Here is an 18616-nt window from a genome sequence, read left to right as displayed (position 1 = left end):
TCAACCTGACATGACAGGTCAACGTGACATGACAGGTCAACCTGACATGACAGGTCAACCTGACATGACAGGTCAACGTGACATGACAGGTCAACCTGACATGACAGGTCAACCTGACATGACAGGTCAACCTGACATGACAGGTCAAGTACCTGCAGGGATTATTACCTGCTGACAACTAGTGGTAAGTGGACGTACAGGATGAGGCTGAATAACTGAATAACTGATGAGGCTGATTGGAAGGCTGTGATGCAATGCAATATTACTACTACTACTACTACAAAATAATAATAATAATAAATGGGGGAGGCCCCTGGAAGCTCGAGGCCTGTTTCAATTGAAACGGTTGAAGCATATGTAAGGCCGCCACTGCTACTTACTAGCGGTATCTAGGAATGGAGTACATCTGCTCGGTGCCCTCGGCGCTCTCATCGGTTTCCGATCTTCATCCGACTCGGCCTCCGTGTCGGAGTGTAATGTGAAGGCGTCCGATGCTGCGTGGCTGCTTTCGGCGGCTAGACGACGCCGCTCGCCGCGGCTTCCATCATCGCGCGCATCCTGCCCTCGCTCGTCGCCGTCCCGCTGCTGCTGCTGTCTGCGAGCTTCCTGCGGTTGCCTGCGTTGGTTGTCAACGGGCGTGTCCTGTGGTTCTTCTTTGAAGTCACGCTGACCTGGAACAGATGTCTGTGTGCCTTGATGAGGACCTTCGGTGATGTTTCTGTCACGCTGGCCTGGTGCAGGCGTCCGTTGGCCTTCTCCAGGACCTTCAGTGAGGTTTCTGTCAGGCTGGCCTGGTGCAGGCGTCCGTTGGCCTTCTCCAGGACCTTCTGTGGGGTTTCTGTCACGCTGGCCTGGTGCAGGCGTCCGATGGCCTTCTCCAGGACCTGCTGTGACGTTTAAGTCTGGCTGGCCTGGAGGAGTTGCTCGCTGGTCGTTGCTCATACAGGGGAGATCAGTCGACGTGCCTGCATGGTCTGGGCTCTGAGAATGGACGACGACACACATGATTATCCCATTCTGACCCGAGATCAGATTCATACGAGGTTTCCACTGGACACACACTGGTCTGATTAACCCATTCTGACCTGAGATCAGATTCTAAAAATGTCGATTTTTTCAAAAATAGCAGACCCACAAGCTTGTAGATCTGCTATTTTTCAATAGCTAAAGCATAGCATGATGCTAACACCAAGATGGGTTCCCGTTCAGAATGGGTTATTCATTAAATCCCACCCCTCCTCTTTTAACTCATTCATGACGGGGAAACCCTTTTGCGGTAGTTGTTGCCATGTACAGTATATAGCAATTCTCCACCACTTCAGAAAGTACATCCCCACGTGGAGATGTTGTAATAAGTTGACCAGACAGTGTCCGCCCTGAAACTGGGAGGTCACCCGTCATGTTTCTGATTGGCTGATCACCCCGTAGCGATGATTTGATTGGCCGAGCACGGAATGGGATGTCTGATGATACAGAGAGCTCCCCTCACTTCACACAATTGCGATTTTTGGTTTTTATACAGGTTTAATGTTTGTTTTTAGTTCAATGTTCGTTTTAAAAACGCTATTGACAATGAAGGGAAAATGTACGTCATATTGTCCCTTATTACGTCATATTGTCTCTTTATTGTTAATGCCATTTAATGTTTGTGTTGACACTGTTTTACATCACCATTACATCACCTAATCAACCGTCGGCCTTGCAAATACATTTCCTTTACACTAAAAAGTTTAAGAATCACTGATTTATATAGCAACAGAAGTTTTACATAAAACCTGTTAGAATGGGTCTCAGGTCTTAATAAGTAGCGTTGAAGAACCATGGGGCCAATAGGGCAGGAGCCTATCTCCTGTTTCTGTAGCCATGAGGCCCATAGGGGCAGGAGCCTATCTCCTGTTTCTGTAGCCATGAGGCCCATAGGGACAGGAGCCTATCTCCTGTTTCTGTAGCCATGAGGCCCCTAGGGGCAGGAGCCTATCTCCTGTTTCTGTAGCCATGAGGCCCATAGGGGCAGGAGCCTATCTCCTGTTTCTGTAGCCATGGGGCCCATAGGGGGCAGGAGCCTATCCCCTGTTTCTGTAGCCATGAGGCCCATAGGGGCAGGAGCCTATCTCCTGTTTCTGTAGCCATGAGGCCCATAGGGGCAGGAGCCTATCTCCTGTTTCTGTAGCCATGAGGCCCATAGGGGCAGGAGCCTATCTCCTGTTTCTGTAGCCATGGGGCCCATAGGGGCAGGAGCCTATCCCCTGTTTCTGTAGCCATGAGGCCCATAGGGGCAGGAGCCTATCTCCTGTTTCTGTAGCCATGAGGCCCATAGGGGCAGGAGCCTATCCCCTGTTTCTGTAGCCATGAGGCCCATAGGGGCAGGAGCCTATCCCCTGTTTCTGTAGCCATGAGGCCCATAGGGGCAGGAGCCTATCCCCTGTTTCTGTAGCCATGAGGCCCATAGGGGCAGGAGCCTATCTCCAGTTTCTGTAGCGTGAGGCAGCTTGAGCGCGAGTACACCCCCTGGACATGATGCTAGTATGTCGCAGGGACTTACACCCAATCCAACCCTTGATGCTGAGTGTCACGCAGGGAGGCATTGGGCCGGGAATTGAACCCCGACCTTCCAGTCTCAGGGCCGACACTCTAACCACAAGGCCACTGAGCAACTCGGGTCTTAATATGTTATGGAAATGCATGGTGTACCTTCTCCATTGTCCTTTTCCTGGATTGGAATTCTTTAAGAAGGTTGCAGAGTGCGTTCTTCAGGAAGTCCTCATCGTCCACACCCTCAATCTCACAGCTAGAAATAGTTTTCTAGTAGACGACAGGGGGAAAAAAGTACAACATGACGCAACGATATCATCCTGATGACTACAAAACAATGACTACAAGTTACAACATGAAGTAACGATATCATCCTGATGACTACAAAACAATGACTACAAGTTACAACATGACGCAACGATATCATCCTGATGACTACAAAACAATGACTACAACATGACGTAACGATATCATCCTGATGACTACAAAACAATGACTACAAGTTACAACATGAAGTAACGATATCATCCTGATGACTACAAAACAATAAACTACAAGTTACAACATGACGTAACGATATCCTGATGACTACAAAACAATGACTACAAGTTACAACATGACGTAACGATATCATCCTGATGACTACAAAACAATGACTACAAGTTACAACATGACGTAGCGATATCATCCTGATGACTACAAAACAATGACTACAAGTTACAACATGACGTAACGATATCATCCTGATGACTACAAAACAATGACTACAACTTACAACATGAAGTAACGATATCATCCTGATGACTACAAAACAATGACTACAAGTTACAACATGACGTAACGATATCCTGATGACTACAAAACAATGACTACAAGTTACAACATGACGTAACGATATCATCCTGATGACTACAAAACAATGACTACAAGTTACAACATGACGTAACGATATCATCCTGATGACTACAAAACAATGACTACAAGTTACAACATGACGTAACGATATCATCCTGATGACTACAAAACAATGACTACAAGTTACAACATGACGTAGCGATATCATCCTGATGACTACAAAACAATGACTACAAGTTACAACATGACGTAGCGATATCATCCTGATGACTACAAAACAATGACTACAAGTTACAACATGACGTAGCGATATCATCCTGATGACTACAAAACAATGACTACAAGTTACAACATGACATAACGATATCATCCTGATGACTACAAAACAATGACTACAAGTTACAACATGACGTAACGATATCATCCTGATGACTACAAAACAATGACTACAAGTTACAACATGACGTAGCGATATCATCCTGATGACTACAAAACAATGACTACAAGTTACAACATGACGTAGCGATATCATCCGCTCCCAACCCGGATCATGAACCCGAAAAGGAATGCTGCCCAGGCTCCGCCCCTCTAGAGCAGAAATCACTGGCTGGGGCAGGCTGTGCGCCGAATGATTCAGGAGCTTACCATCAGTAAATACCCAAGTAAAGTGCAAATACCTCAAAAATGTACTTAAGCACAGTAGTACATAAGTAAATGTACTGCCACTGCTTACCATTAGATCAGAGAGGTTGCCAGACCTTTTCTCAGAGTCAGGGTTCTCTCTTGGGTGACTTTCCGTTTTGTACTGGCCCTAAAAAAAAGAGAACAGGATGACATTAGAGTGATATCAATTAAGACGTCATTATACGGATTATATAAAACTGTCAGACCATTAAGTAAATGCTGGCCAGGTATAATTTCTTATGAAGAGAAGACTTCCGCACACCTGGTTCAGTTTTAAGCAGATGCGTTGGCGACAAAGCAGCAGACGTGTAGGAGAAGGAGGGAGGTCCCGCACTGCAGGTTCAAGAGCTTTAATTTAGAGTCAAACATGCGTTTGGGTTTGGGTCTCTCTCACGACCTTCTTCAGGCATAGTTCAAAACTGGCCGACATTGAACTGATGCCTGAAGAAGAAGACCAGAATGTTGCACGTTTGACTCTAAATAAAAGCTCTTGAAGCAGAAAGTGACAGTGTGCTGGTCTCCCTCCTTCTCCTACGGGTCAGATATGATTTCTCAATTGAAAGCCGGGTTTTACGATAGACCAGCTCAGTGTCCTTGTGTGGCTTAAAATGGTAAATGGTGCATTTATATAGCGCCTTTATCCAAGGCGCTTTACAGAGATTGTGCATTACCTTCACCCATTCACACACACATTCATACACCTTTACAGAGATTGTGCATTAAATTCACCCATTCACACACACATTCATACACCGATGGCAGTGGAAACCATGCAAGGCACCAACTAGCACAACGGGAGCAATTAGGGGTTCACTGTCTTGCTCAAGGACACTTCGACAGTAACTCTGGGGGAGCCCGGGTTCGAACTGGCAACCTTACGGTTACCATCCAGGCACTCTACCCCTGAGCCACCGCCGCCGTGGCTTAGTGTCCGCCCAGAGGCTGGAAGGTTGAGGTTTGATTGATTGATTGATTGATTGGAAATTGTATTCACAGATTGTAGAATGGGTACAGTTCAAACGAATGGTTCCTGCCCCATGGGCCTCATGGTTCCTGCCCTATGGGCCTCATGGCTCCTGCCCTATGGGCCTCATGGTTCCTGCCCTATGGGCCTCATGGTTCCTTCCTGCCCTATGGGCCTCATGGCTCCTGCCCTATGGGCCTCATGGCTCCTGCCCTATGGGCCTCATGGTTCCTGCCCTATGGGCCTCATGGTTCCTTCCTGCCCTATGGGCCTCATGGTTCCTGCCCTATGGGCCTCATGGTTCCTGCCCTATGGGCCTCATGGTTCCTGCCCTATGGGCCTCATGGTTCCTGCCCTATGGGCCTCATGGTTCCTGCCCTATGGGCCTCATGGTTCCTGCCCTATGGGCCTCATGGTTCCTGCCCTATGGGCCTCATGGCTCCTGCCCTATGGGCCTCATGGTTCCTTCCTGCCCTATGGGCCTCATGGTTCCTTCCTGCCCTATGGGCCTCATGGTTCCTTCCTGCCCTATGGGCCTCACGGTTCCTGCCCTATGGGCCTCACGGTTCCTGCCCTATGGGCCTCATGGTTCCTGCCCTATGGGCCTCATGGTTCCTTCCTGCCCTATGGGCCTCATGGTTCCTGCCCTATGGGCCTCATGGTTCCTTCCTGCCCTATGGGCCTCATGGCTCCTTCCTGCCCTATGGGCCTCATGGTTCCTGCCCTATGGGCCTCATGGTTCCTGCCCTATGGGCCTCATGGTTCCTGCCCTATGGGCCTCATGGTTCCTGCCCTATGGGCCTCATGGTTCCTGCCCTATGGGCCTCATGGTTCCTTCCTGCCCTATGGGCCTCATGGTTCCTGCCCTATGGGCCTCATGGTTCCTGCCCTATGGGCCTCATGGTTCCTGCCCTATGGGCCTCATGGTTCCTGCCCTATGGGCCTCATGGTTCCTGCCCTATGGGCCTCATGGTTCCTGCCCTATGGGCCTCATGGTTCCTTCCTGCCCTATGGGCCTCATGGTTCCTTCCTGCCCTATGGGCCTCATGGTTCCTGCCCTATGGGCCTCATGGTTCCTGCCATATGGGCCTCATGGTTCCTTCCTGCCCTATGGGCCTCATGGTTCCTGCCCTATGGGCCTCATGGTTCCTGCCCTGTGGGCCTCATGGTTCCTGCCCTATGGGCCTCATGGTTCCTGCCCTATGGGCCTCATGGTTCCTGCCCTATGGGCCTCATGGTTCCTGCCCAATGGGCCTCATGGTTCCTGCCCTATGGGCCTCATGGTTCCTGCCCTATGGGCCTCATGGCTCCTGCCCTATGGGCCTCATGGTTCCTGCCCTATGGGCCTCATGGTTCCTGCCCTATGGGCCTCATGGTTCCTGCCCTATGGGCCTCATGGTTCCTGCCCTATGGGCCTCATGGTTCCTTCCTGCCCTATGGGCCTCATGGCTCCTTCCTGCCCTATGGGCCTCATGGTTCCTGCCCTATGGGCCTCATGGTTCCTGCCCTATGGGCCTCATGGTTCCTGCCCTATGGGCCTCATGGTTCCTGCCCTATGGGCCTCATGGTTCCTGCCCTATGGGCCTCATGGTTCCTTCCTGCCCTATGGGCCTCATGGTTCCTGCCCTATGGGCCTCATGGTTCCTGCCCTATGGGCCTCATGGTTCCTGCCCTATGGGCCTCATGGTTCCTGCCCTATGGGCCTCATGGTTCCTGCCCTATGGGCCTCATGGTTCCTGCCCTATGGGCCTCATGGTTCCTGCCCTATGGGCCTCATGGCTCAGTAAGGTTCACTTACCGGTTCGTTCATGCATCTCTGAGGTCCATGGATGTCTTGTGTCGTTGGTCCTAGACCTGGTCCCTGGTGGTGATCACCTGCTGGCCCCTCTTGCCTTTAAGAAGGAATGAAATAACAATTATTAAACAGTTGACAAATAACTTTACAAACAGATTGTGAAGATGATGAGTTTCATAAAACGATATCGTCCGAGTCGGGTGGGAACTGTTACTTTTAAAAACCGCAAAAGTAGCAGATCTACAAGCTCAGAATGTGTCGCTATGCACCACATAGCAATACCTAAACGCGTGAATCTTTTTACCATAACGTTATTTTTCAGAAAGGAAGCCATTGAGGGTTACAATGGGTCTTAATGCTTCCAACTCGAGTAGAAATATTAATACACACAGTAGGCCTACAAGTGTCAATGACAAAGAACATATATGTTGTGGAGACAATAAAGACTATTATTATCATTATTATTGAAGGTGGTAACAGTCCAGTTTGCATTAGCACGATCTCTAATGGAGGATTTAGTTGACACAATGAAATAAAATGGCGATAGTATTCAGTGTGGGGCAGACGGCCTGTCACAGCCAGATTTGGGAGACCAGTAGCTTTGTTGTTGCGAGGAAAGCGGTAAAATGAGACTTTAGTGGTTGTTGATTTAGTGCGACGGGGTGGGGGTGCTTACGTGACGTCACGGCTAAAATACTGAATCCAGACTTACATCCCCTTGGCTCTCTCCGTCTCCTCTTCAGCGGCGTCTGAAAAGCTCTTCTTCCTTCTTTTCCCTTCATTCATCTGATCCTCCTCAGACGGCCATTGCAGACGACGTTTAAACGGCTCTGGGACGTCCGGCGTTGCTCTGGCACCGTCGGGGAGTCTGTTGGCCACAGGGGGAGCTCTCCCGCTGAAGCTAGGCTCACCTGCTGCTGCTGGCCCCTCTTGCCATGGTCCCATTTCCGTAGGCTCGGGAAGCCTCTGCCTGTTGGCCACGTCTTGGCCACTCGGATCCTGCCTACCTGGTCCGCTAGCGTCGCCAGGTCTGCTGGGTTCCCCGTCTAGAGACCGCCCCCGCTGTGGGTGAGCGCCAGGGTAGAGCGGTCGACAGGGATTGTCCTCGGAGTAATAAGCCCCGTCTTCACCCTCGCCTCCAGGGTAGGGTCTTTGGTGGGGCTCTGATCTGGGGTTCGAGTAGGACTCGTCGGGATACTGTCTTTGCCCGAGGCGAGTGTCGATGTCAAAGGCAGAAGGAACGCCGTGCTCGGCTCCCGTAAACCCCCCGAGGCGGTTTTCTCTTCCTACCGAAGGCTTCCTGTAAAGAGGAGCCTCATTGTGGTAGGTTGGTCCGTGAGACATCTCCTCCCTAAAATCACGCCTGGTACCACTGCCGGACTCCTGGTGGAAGTTTCTTCTAGACATGTCCTCAGAGTCCATTCCATATTCCCTGTGATAATCGTCACGTCTGTGCAGATGATGCCCCTCGCCGGGATAGGCAGTAGCACCTCTCTCTGCGTCTGCCGACATGTAGCGGTCATTTGTGTGATAGGGCGGCATGTTTGGGTCAGGACGCCCCGAGTGGTGGTGGGGGTACTGCCCTGGATAATCTGTAAAGGCTTGTGACTGAGAGGACACGCCGGAATCCTGAGATGACGACACGCCGCTAGAATAATCCTGGCCTGGATTGTTCAGGGGAAAATAAATAAAAATAGAAAATGTGTTACACATTCTCATTATGTATTCCCCCCGAACTGCCAAATATATTATTTTAAATATACAGTACATTGTTGAAATAAAATCAAAGTATCTGAATAACAATCCTTACCTTGAAAATCCAATTGATCCTTTAGTTTCTGCCAGGAATAAAGCATGAAAGTCAAGTCAGTCAGCAGCACTGAACAGCATTATTTGGTCATCTGTCCACATGGTCAAAATGGACAGTTTCACCACTGCTACTAACAGAGACATGGTTATATCATGATGGGAACACACATCCCATCGTTACAGATAACAGTTAACCAAGTCCACAGCTCATCTGAGGTGTCGTAGAGCAGCAGCAGCATAATGAGAATGTATGTGCAGCATCACTCCCAATCTTCCGCCGTAGTCTGAAAACCCACCTTTTCAGACTCCATCATGGCCCATAGCACTTACCCCACCCCCTTAGATAGCATTTCTGTAGACTTAGATAGCATTTGATACAGACTTATAGCATGTTATGTAGACAGCACTATAATTGCATTGTATGTAGTCATAGCACACCATAGTACATATGTATAGCATAGTATATTTGTATAGTTTATATGTATAGTTTCATTATATAGATATTCCACTGTTACTTTCTTAGCTTACACATGTTTCATGATAAATGCTTTTTATGTGATGTATTGCCATGCTTTTTGTTCTTGCTTAATGTAAGTCGCTCTGGATTAAGAGCGTTTGCTAAATGCCTAAATTGTAAATTGTAAATTGTAATAGAGGTGAAAGACAAGAGTTAACATGAATTTAGTATTCGTAAGCTACTGTATTTCACTGTATTAGGCATTAGCAGTGTATTGACTATATGCAGACCACGGCCATCTTGCCATAGGAGTTTGGAAGGTCGTATATCTATTCTACGTCATGGTAACGCCCCGCCTGCCTCTGATTGGCCTATACCGACACTACAGAATACCGCTGGTCTCACCAGACTGCCCTCCGTCCGAGGTGGGGAATAACACAAGAGAATGACAGCTTGGCACGCGCGACAGTAACTTGTAACTTTTATTTTTTTGTAGAAGAGGCAAACTAATATTGTTTATGCCGTTTGCTTTGATTGAATGATTGATTGATTGATTGATTGATTGATTGATTGAACACGTGATGATTTGATTTGGGATGTGTTCTAAATTCAAGTGTTAGTGTTGAGATGAGATGAGATGAGATGAGATATACTTTATTAATCCCCGAGGGGAAATTGAAGTGTTACAACAGCATTATCGTGTATTAATCTAATTATAGTAAACTAATACTATTTTACTAAAATAGATAAAGAACAAGGGAAAAGAGACCTTTTTACAGTACAATAATGTTTCAGGTTTACACTGTACACATGTAAAATAAACGGCATTAACAATATTAGTTTGCCTCTTCTACTTGTATTATTTATTTATTTCCCACCACGGAGTAACCTCTTGGCAAACTATCCAGCATAATAGCTATCCACCTCTGAGGAAAGTCTGGTAGGGCCGGCAGTGTCGGTATAGGCCAATCAGAGGAAGGCGGGGCGTTAGCGTTACCATGTCTATGTTCGGACGTAGAATAGATATACGCGTTTGGAAGCACTCGTTTTCAGCAAAGCAAACATCCTGCTGCCTCCTGCATTATGTGCACATTCAAAACAGGTGGTTCGCTGGGCTGTTCATTTCCGGGTTTTTCAGGGTAGGTGGGGGCTTTTGTTGTGAGCACAGTGACCAGTCGCATTAGCTCAGACCCCTTAGCTAGCATTACAAACAAGTTACATTAGCTCAGACCCCTTCCTTAGCTAGCATTACAAACAAGTTACATTTGTAACAGGAGCTAGGATTTGAAAATCCCATATCCGGTGCGGACGGAGGCTCTCCATACTAACCGGAGCAATGCTAAAAAGGTAAATTGACGGTCGACGCATTCATATATGGAGTATACGGTTGTCTACGAGCATACGCCTTGTTAGCACCTTTAGGTACCGATAGCCTAGATACGTTTATAAACGTAGATAGCAGCGAAAAGGTTAATGGCAAGATGCCCAGCTTTGTGTGTCGCTGTGTACCAGAGCCATAGAGTAAGACAGAGTTGCGACATTGAGGGGGGCAGAAAACCGCCCGGTCACATGGTTCATGTACTCGCATGAGCCCATAGACCCATGGATTCATTCGGTAAACTTCCGGTTGTCCCTTTTCAATACAAGTCTGTGTAGAAGAGACTGGAGCGCCATGAAGTGAACGGGGTTGTCGTAACTCTGTCTTAGGGCCGATTCATACTCCTATTTTAGAGCCGAATAAAAGTCGGTTCGGCGCTGTAGAGCCTACAATTTGACGTCATTTGAGGTTCGGGGGGGGGGGGTACCGTCCTAAAGTCGGCTCTTCGGTGCTATTGAAAATTTCTGACGAGCCGAAATCATTTCGGCACTACAGCGCCGAAACAGCGGTAAAATAGGAGTATGAATCGGCCCTTACTCTATGGCAAATTTGAGATGATTTGATTTGGCTGAGCACGGAATGTGATGAGGTATCAACATGATGTATGTATGACGATTAGAGCCCCCCTCGCTTCACACGAGTGTGATTTTTCTTCCTATTACATAGGAGAAGAAAAAAACTGTTCCGTACCTGCAAGTGTCCAGGAGTGGTCAGGTGCATTTGGTACGATGAATAACCCCTTATGGTTTCATCGCAGACCTGGAGAGGGAAAAGATGAAAACAAAATAAATAATCGGCATTGTTTCTCTCCACTTGTTGTGCATCCCATGGCTCCATTTACACTGGCAGCCACATCTAGCCTGAATCTGATCTGACATAACGATATCATCCTGATGACTACAAAACAATGACTACAACATGACGTAACGATATCATCCTGATTACTACAAAACAATACTACAACATGACGTAACGATATCATCCTGATGACTACAAAACAATGACTACAACATGACATAACGATATCATCCTGATTACTACAAAACAATGACTACAACATGACATAACGATATCATCCTGATGACTACAAAACAATGACTACAACATGACGTAATGATATCATCCTGATGACTACAAAACAATACTACAACATGACGTAACGATATCATCCTGATGACTACAAAACAATGACTACAACATGACGTAATGATATCATCCTGATGACTACAAAACAATACTACAACATGACGTAATGATATCATCCTGATGACTACAAAACAATACTACAACATGACGTAACGATATCATCCTGATGACTACAAAACAATGACTACAACATGACGTAATGATATCATCCTGATGACTACAAAACAATGACTACAACATGACGTAATGATATCATCCTGATGACTACAAAACAATACTACAACATGACGTAATGATATCATCCTGATGACTACAAAACAATACTACAACATGACGTAATGATATCATCCTGATGACTACAAAACAATACTACAACATGACGTAACGATATCATCCTGATGACTACAAAACAATGACTACAACATGACGTAATGATATCATCCTGATGACTACAAAACAATGACTACAACATGACGTAATGATATCATCCTGATGACTACAAAACAATACTACAACATGACGTAATGATATCATCCTGATGACTACAAAACAATACTACAACATGACGTAATGATATCATCCTGATGACTACAAAACAATACTACAACATGACGTAACGATATCATCCTGATGACTACAAAACAATGACTACAACATGACGTAATGATATCATCCTGATGACTACAAAACAATACTACAACATAATAATAATAAAACTTTGTATTTCCCGACCGCAGGCTGCAGATACTGTTGTGCTCTCCGTGAGGAAAGCTTGAAATGCCAAAGAACTATCTCATCATCATTGACATGCAGAAAAAGTATAGGCTACTGTTTTCTTAGCTTTGTGACTGACCAATGAGAAGCAGATTGTATTGTCTGCAAAGGAACTATGTGTCTGTCACAAATAAAAGTTATGTCCTGCAAGCCCATGTCATGTCAACAGCACAGACAAGGCAGCTGTGCGAGGCAGCTGTGCACGAGACGAGTCCTGCAAATTAAATTGACCCAATATTATTTTTTACAACCTAGCAAAGCATAAGATAATGGTTTGGAGAATAGGCTGGTCTCTCTTTTTACAAGAGATATGCCATTGCATACAGGTTCTTAAACTTTTTAATTTCAAGGACCCCCATAACTCTGAGAGTAAAACCAAATGGACCCATAAGAGTCCCATTTTATTCCATTTGTACAGTATCAGAGTTAAAAGTTATAAAAGGGTCCATTTGGAGTACACTCTCAGAGTTACAGACCTGTAAGGGTCCATGATTTGGTTCCATTTGTACTAGTACACTCTCAGAGTTACAGACCTGTAAAGGTCAATTTGGGTCCATGTGTTACACTCTCAGAGTTACAGACCTATAATGGGTCCATTTGGGTCCATGTGTTACACTCTCAGAGTTACAGACCTGTAAGGGTCCATTTGGGTCCATGTGTTACACTCTCAGAGTTACAGACCTGTAAGGGTCCATTTGGGTCCATGTGTTACACTCTCAGAGGTACAGACCTATAAGGGTCCATGATTTGGTTCCATGTGTTACACTCTCAGAGTTACAGACCTGTAAGGGTCCATTTGGGTCCATGTGTTACACTCTCAGAGTTACAGACCTGTAAGGGTCCATTTGGGTCCATGTGTTACACTCTCAGAGTTACAGACCTGTAAGGGTCCATTTGGGTCCATGTGTTACACTCTCAGAGTTACAGACCTATAATGGGTCCATTTGGGTCCATGTGTTACACTCTCAGAGTTACAGACCTGTAAGGGTCCATTTGGGTCCATGTGTTACACTCTCAGAGTTACAGACCTATAATGGGTCCATTTGGGTCCATGTGTTAAACTCTCAGAGTTACAGACCTATAATGGGTCCATTTGGAACCCCCTCAAGGAACCATGAGGGTCCCTGGATCACACCTTTGAGAGCCACTGCTTTAAATAAATACATAACTAATAAAAAGCATATTTGATCAAATTTAGGAGCCAAACTTTTTTGACAAATGAATTTAATTCAAACAGAACCGCGCACGCACGACACATGCACGCGCGCATGTGTCCTCTTTTTGGTCATTCAGAATATGGTATGCCTAACTTATATATTTATTTGAGCATGAAAAATGAAAAGGCAACTCATCATCATTTACTGACGACGACAACAACAACAGTGATATCTTGAAATATCTGTAATTCTGCAAACTGTTAATACATATTTCAATCAATCAGACACTGCACGCTCCTTTACTCCAGACAGTGGAGCATTTGTTTTTGTTTTTAAAGGCCATGCAGGGAGAACAACACAGTAGGCCTACGCCTACCTAACCTACAATCCTACATTATACAACTACATTCCTTGAGTTTTGCTTTGATCTGCATGGCGCCCTGCAGCCCACAGTTCCATCGTGGATGTGTGCGTGTGCGTGTGTGCAACAGGACTGCAGTTGCAGCTGCTTGTGTTTCTTCTGCTCACCTCGCATTGGATGAAATCGGCCGTACTAGCTGTGTCCACTTCATACGGTCTTCCTCCACCCAGAGCCTCCATTGTTGTTGCTCTCCGTGTGTTTGTTGTTGTTGTTTACAATGTAAATATTAAAGATCCAACCCGTAGCTTATTGTTTATCTCACTTTTAAACACGATGAACCCGAGCCTCCATTCCGGTGTTGCCAGATTGTGTGAGAGAGAGAGTCGAGAAAAAAGCAACCAGGTCTATGAAAACAAGACCAAAAGAAGCATTTCATTTGATTTGATTTGATTTGATTTGATTTGTGTATTTATTAACAGTTTGCTGAATTACAGTACATTTCAAGCACAACTCAATACAAAAACTGTGGACGACACCATAAAGCATTACACTTGTTTACAATAGGTATGCGTAGGTGCCCTTTGAGAGCGGTTTTGAAGGAGTCTTAATGGATTCACATTTTCGCCCTTAAAACATGTAAACACATAGAGGCTATTCGTGAGCGTGTATTTCAACAACAAAAACAACTTTACATTTTGAAAAGAATGTGGAATATTCTTTAAACTTTTTTAACAACACAAATCTTGTATGGGAGTTCCTGGCATAACATGTTTTCGGACGGGCGTCCGCAGACAAATATATATATATTCATTTGGAGGTCCTTGACTTGAGAATGTAACCCTAGTTTAAACTTAAACAACATTATATAGGTACAAAATATGTACAAGCAACTTCACAGAAAAAACAAGCCCAAAGTGGCTCATAATTAGCAGACATGGCAACCCTGCATTCCTCCTTCTTCTTGAATCTTCATGTGACTTCCTGCAGACTTGATGCCTTTTCGGCACAATGCTGCCTCCCACCGGCCAGGAGCAGGCCTATACCTCATTTGTGGTTCTCTTCTCAACCAGTGGTCCTTGAGGCGGTTCCAGGGGGTCCCCAGCTAAATGATGGAGAGTTGGTAAGCAAATGGACCCGTACGCTCTCAAGAGTTCAATTATTGTTAAACATCTGCATTACAAGAAGTCTAGACAATTGTTTATTGTTTATAAAAGGATCCCCATTAGCTTTTGCCTTGACAAAAGCTAGTCTTCCTGGGGTCCGACACAGACAAACATTTAACATAGGCAATTGTTTACAAACACTAACTCAAAATAAAACATAGTAAAATAAAAGATAAAATAAGAAATAAAAAACATAGGAGAAATAAAAAACAAAAATTAGGCCTATAGGAGAATGTATTGTTATTTTCATCAACGTTTGCCTGTTATCTCTCCTAATGGTAGCCTATATACCACATCAATACAGCATGGTCATGGATGGAATTGTGGACAATATCTCATCCAACGACAACAAGATATCCTGGCCTGGGTCAGGGTCTGAGAAGCTCAAATCTGAATCCCACCACCCACCTGATGAATTCCTGTTCTGTTCTTTGACTATATAGATTAAGTGTCTATTTTTACGTCTCTAAATGTTTTGATGAATTGAACAAGGTGGACCCTCTTGTAAACAAATGTAATGCCTAATTGGGTCGTCCACTCACAGTTAACAGTCTTTGTATTGAGTGTGTGCTTGAAATGTACTGTAATTCTGCAAACTGTTAATAAATATTTCAATCAATCAATCAATGTCATCAAAATGGTGGTCCATGGCTGAAATGCCGAATAATTAATGGACCTTTATTTTACAATATTTTTGTAATATTGCTTAATTGTCACTTGCCACTGCTGCATATGCATGCTCTTTATTCTGCATACCACGCATGCACGCGCACGCACTCACACACACACACACACACACACACGTCACACAGTGATTGTTTCAAAATATAGGCACTGTGCACCAGAAATATATTTGAAATTCATGTGAAGAAAGTATAGGCTATATATATATATATATATATATGTTTTCATTATAACAGTCAGGTTTAGCCTATACCTGTAGAACTTCAAGTGCATGTGTGAATTCTGTGACATAGGCCTATATAGGCTTATATACTATAGCCGATATAGGCCTATATATTATATATACTTATATATAGTCTATATCAGGGGTGGGCAACTCACTCACTCACACTCACTCCAGAGGGCCACATTGCATACAGGTCGTAGCAAAAATAGCCGATCTACAAGCTCAAAACGTGACGCAAGTTGCCCATGTATGGCCTATATACATGCACCCTCTCTACGGTATTTTATTTTATTGTGCACAAATGACGAGAGAGAGGATGACTGTGTATATTGGCCAGTGGCGTGCACAGACATTTAGAGGGGCAGGTGCTCAAGTGAAAAAAAAGGCACCTTGTGCTGCGCATTTTGGTGCTTTAGCTATTGAAAAATATCAGATCTACAAGCTCGTAGCGCGCCACCGAGTGGCGCGCTACGAGCTTGTAGGTCTGCTATTTTATTTATTTATCGAAGAACCACTGACATAGGAACATAGCTTTAGATTGTGGGGGTCTAAATAATATAGTAGAAGGGTTTTTTATCAAGATTTATTTTTTGTTGAGCACATTGCCAAAAGGGCAGGGGGTGCTCTAGCACCCCCTAGTGTCTATCTGTGCACGCCACTGATATTGGCTCTGAATTATAGGCCTATATAGTGATTCAGTGACAAAATACATTTTCTATGAAAATGAAATCATATGCAGTTAAAGAAAGTCAAGCCTATTTGTATATACGTCTTTAAACTTAATGTTCAGATGAATTGAAAATGGAGGACCCTGATGTAAACACAAGTCTTTCTGGGGTTATATCCGCATAACAGTTTTTGTATTGACCTGTACCTTAATAATTTGTTTGAACTTTAACATTCATTCACCTTTTCCCATTCTACAATCTGGGAAATACAATTTACAATCAATCAATCAATCCTTTATGATCTTTTTTTAAAGTTTGGATGTTGTGGGGGAATTGAAACAGGTGTTATATATAGGCCTATATCAGGGGTGCCCTGCAAAAGGTAGATCACGATCTACCAGTATCACAAAGGCTGTGCAGGTAGATCGCATGACATGCCCCTAAAGAATATTTAATTTAAATATAAAAAAATATATATATATATTGCATCTGCCATGCACTTGAAATTAAATTACTTGATTGATTGACATAAAAAGGGCCTTTCAGCTCAAACCCACAGTTTCAAGAGTGTTGCTGCATGTGCACAAACGTCAGTAAGTATCACACTAAACCCAAGCGTTTAGGTTATAAACTGTTTTAAACACATATTTGTAACACTTTTTAAACGTGTCACAGTGTTTAGATTATAAACAGAAGAACATGTTTAATCGCCCGTAACACTTTTTAAACACATAAACGTGTTTAGTTTTTACAATCAAAGTCAGTCATATTATAGGTGTTTAGAATTCAAACACTAGGTGTTCTCGTGAGGTATGTTTGAGTGAACTCGTGTTCTACTGTATTTTATGACCATTAATAAACACTTGGCATTTTATTATTACACACATGTTTAGGTTTAAACGGGTCACATGTTCCAGGGATTTACAGCATTACAAATTAAATACAAAAAACACTACCTATTCCATAATATAAAATATTTAGACTATTTTCAGCAATGGTCATGGACTCATGGTATTCAGTGGGTACAGATCTTGTTGAACTGGTCATTTTTAAAGTAGCTGATCAAGTCCAAAAAGCGTGGGCTGCACCCCTGGCCTATAATAACAGCCTATATAGCTTGTCTTTCTCAGAGGTATCATCCCTCATTCATCTCACAGAACTTTGGCCTGCTTCATATCAGAGTATATTTGGAAGCGTCATGTTTCTCAGCTATAGTCCTTTGACTCTGTGAATTCTCTAATTCTCCCACTAATTGTCTCTCAGCGGGCAGCTGGCCTTATAGTTCACCCGTCCCTGACTGACTGACGCGCGCACGCGCACGCACACACACACACACACACACACACACACACACACACACACACACACACACACACACACACACACACACACACACACACAAAACAATGGTTGGGGCGGAGGAATCGACAACACTGAAGAGAGTAGAAATCAAATACGTCAGCCATCATCATCGTCCCCTCCCCCCTATAGCCAGGTTCTTTCTTTCACTATTTATTATTATTCTCTCTCTCTCTCTCTCTCTCTCTCTCTCTCTCTCTCTCTCTCTCTCTCTCTCTCCCCCCCCCCCCCCCCCTCCCCTGCTGGGAAAGCACGCGATGATCCGGCTTTGTTGACGCGCGGCGGTGCGTGATAATACGGTCATTATAGCCTCTAAGGAACAGGTTGGGGCGAGAGATGGGCTTTCATTTAGTGGGGGGGTGGGGGGGGATTTTTAGACACACACACACACACACACACACACACACACACACAGGCTCGCGCGCACGCAGCGCTGTGGGAAAAGAATGCTTGTTAAAGAAGGGGACATCTGTTGGGGTTGGCTCTGTGTGTGTGTGTGTGTGCGTGCACAGCACAGTCAGTCAGTGATCACTTTTTGGAAAACACCCCGCGGTAAACTCCACCTGTGCGCCCGGGAATGGATGGCCGGTGCCCGGAGGGGCGA

The 18616-nt window shown here is 44.9% G+C and overlaps 1 protein-coding gene across 1 annotated transcript; it reads right to left on the bottom strand.

Annotated features, from left to right (window-relative positions):
- Positions 1-372: 372 nt before the first annotated feature.
- On the bottom strand, positions 373-14248 carry LOC310867771 (uncharacterized protein; the record flags this gene model as incomplete). Its single annotated transcript, XM_083777897.1, has 8 exons — positions 14080-14248; positions 11165-11233; positions 8641-8668; positions 7543-8494; positions 6834-6927; positions 4121-4198; positions 2692-2802; positions 373-981 (listed from the first exon to the last, which is right to left on the bottom strand). The coding sequence occupies exons 1-8, from the start codon at positions 14149-14151 to the stop codon at positions 373-375; spliced, it is 2013 nt and encodes a 670-aa protein (XP_083634023.1). The 5' UTR covers positions 14152-14248.
- Between the last annotated feature and the right edge of the window lie 4368 nt (positions 14249-18616).

Source organism: Protomyctophum parallelum (assembly GCF_964188405.1).
Source record: "Protomyctophum parallelum genome assembly, chromosome: 1".
Classification (NCBI taxonomy): domain Eukaryota; kingdom Metazoa; phylum Chordata; class Actinopteri; order Myctophiformes; family Myctophidae; genus Protomyctophum; species Protomyctophum parallelum.
The sequence above is the reverse complement of the archived record's forward strand: the minus strand, read 5'-3'. Positions and strand labels throughout refer to the sequence as shown.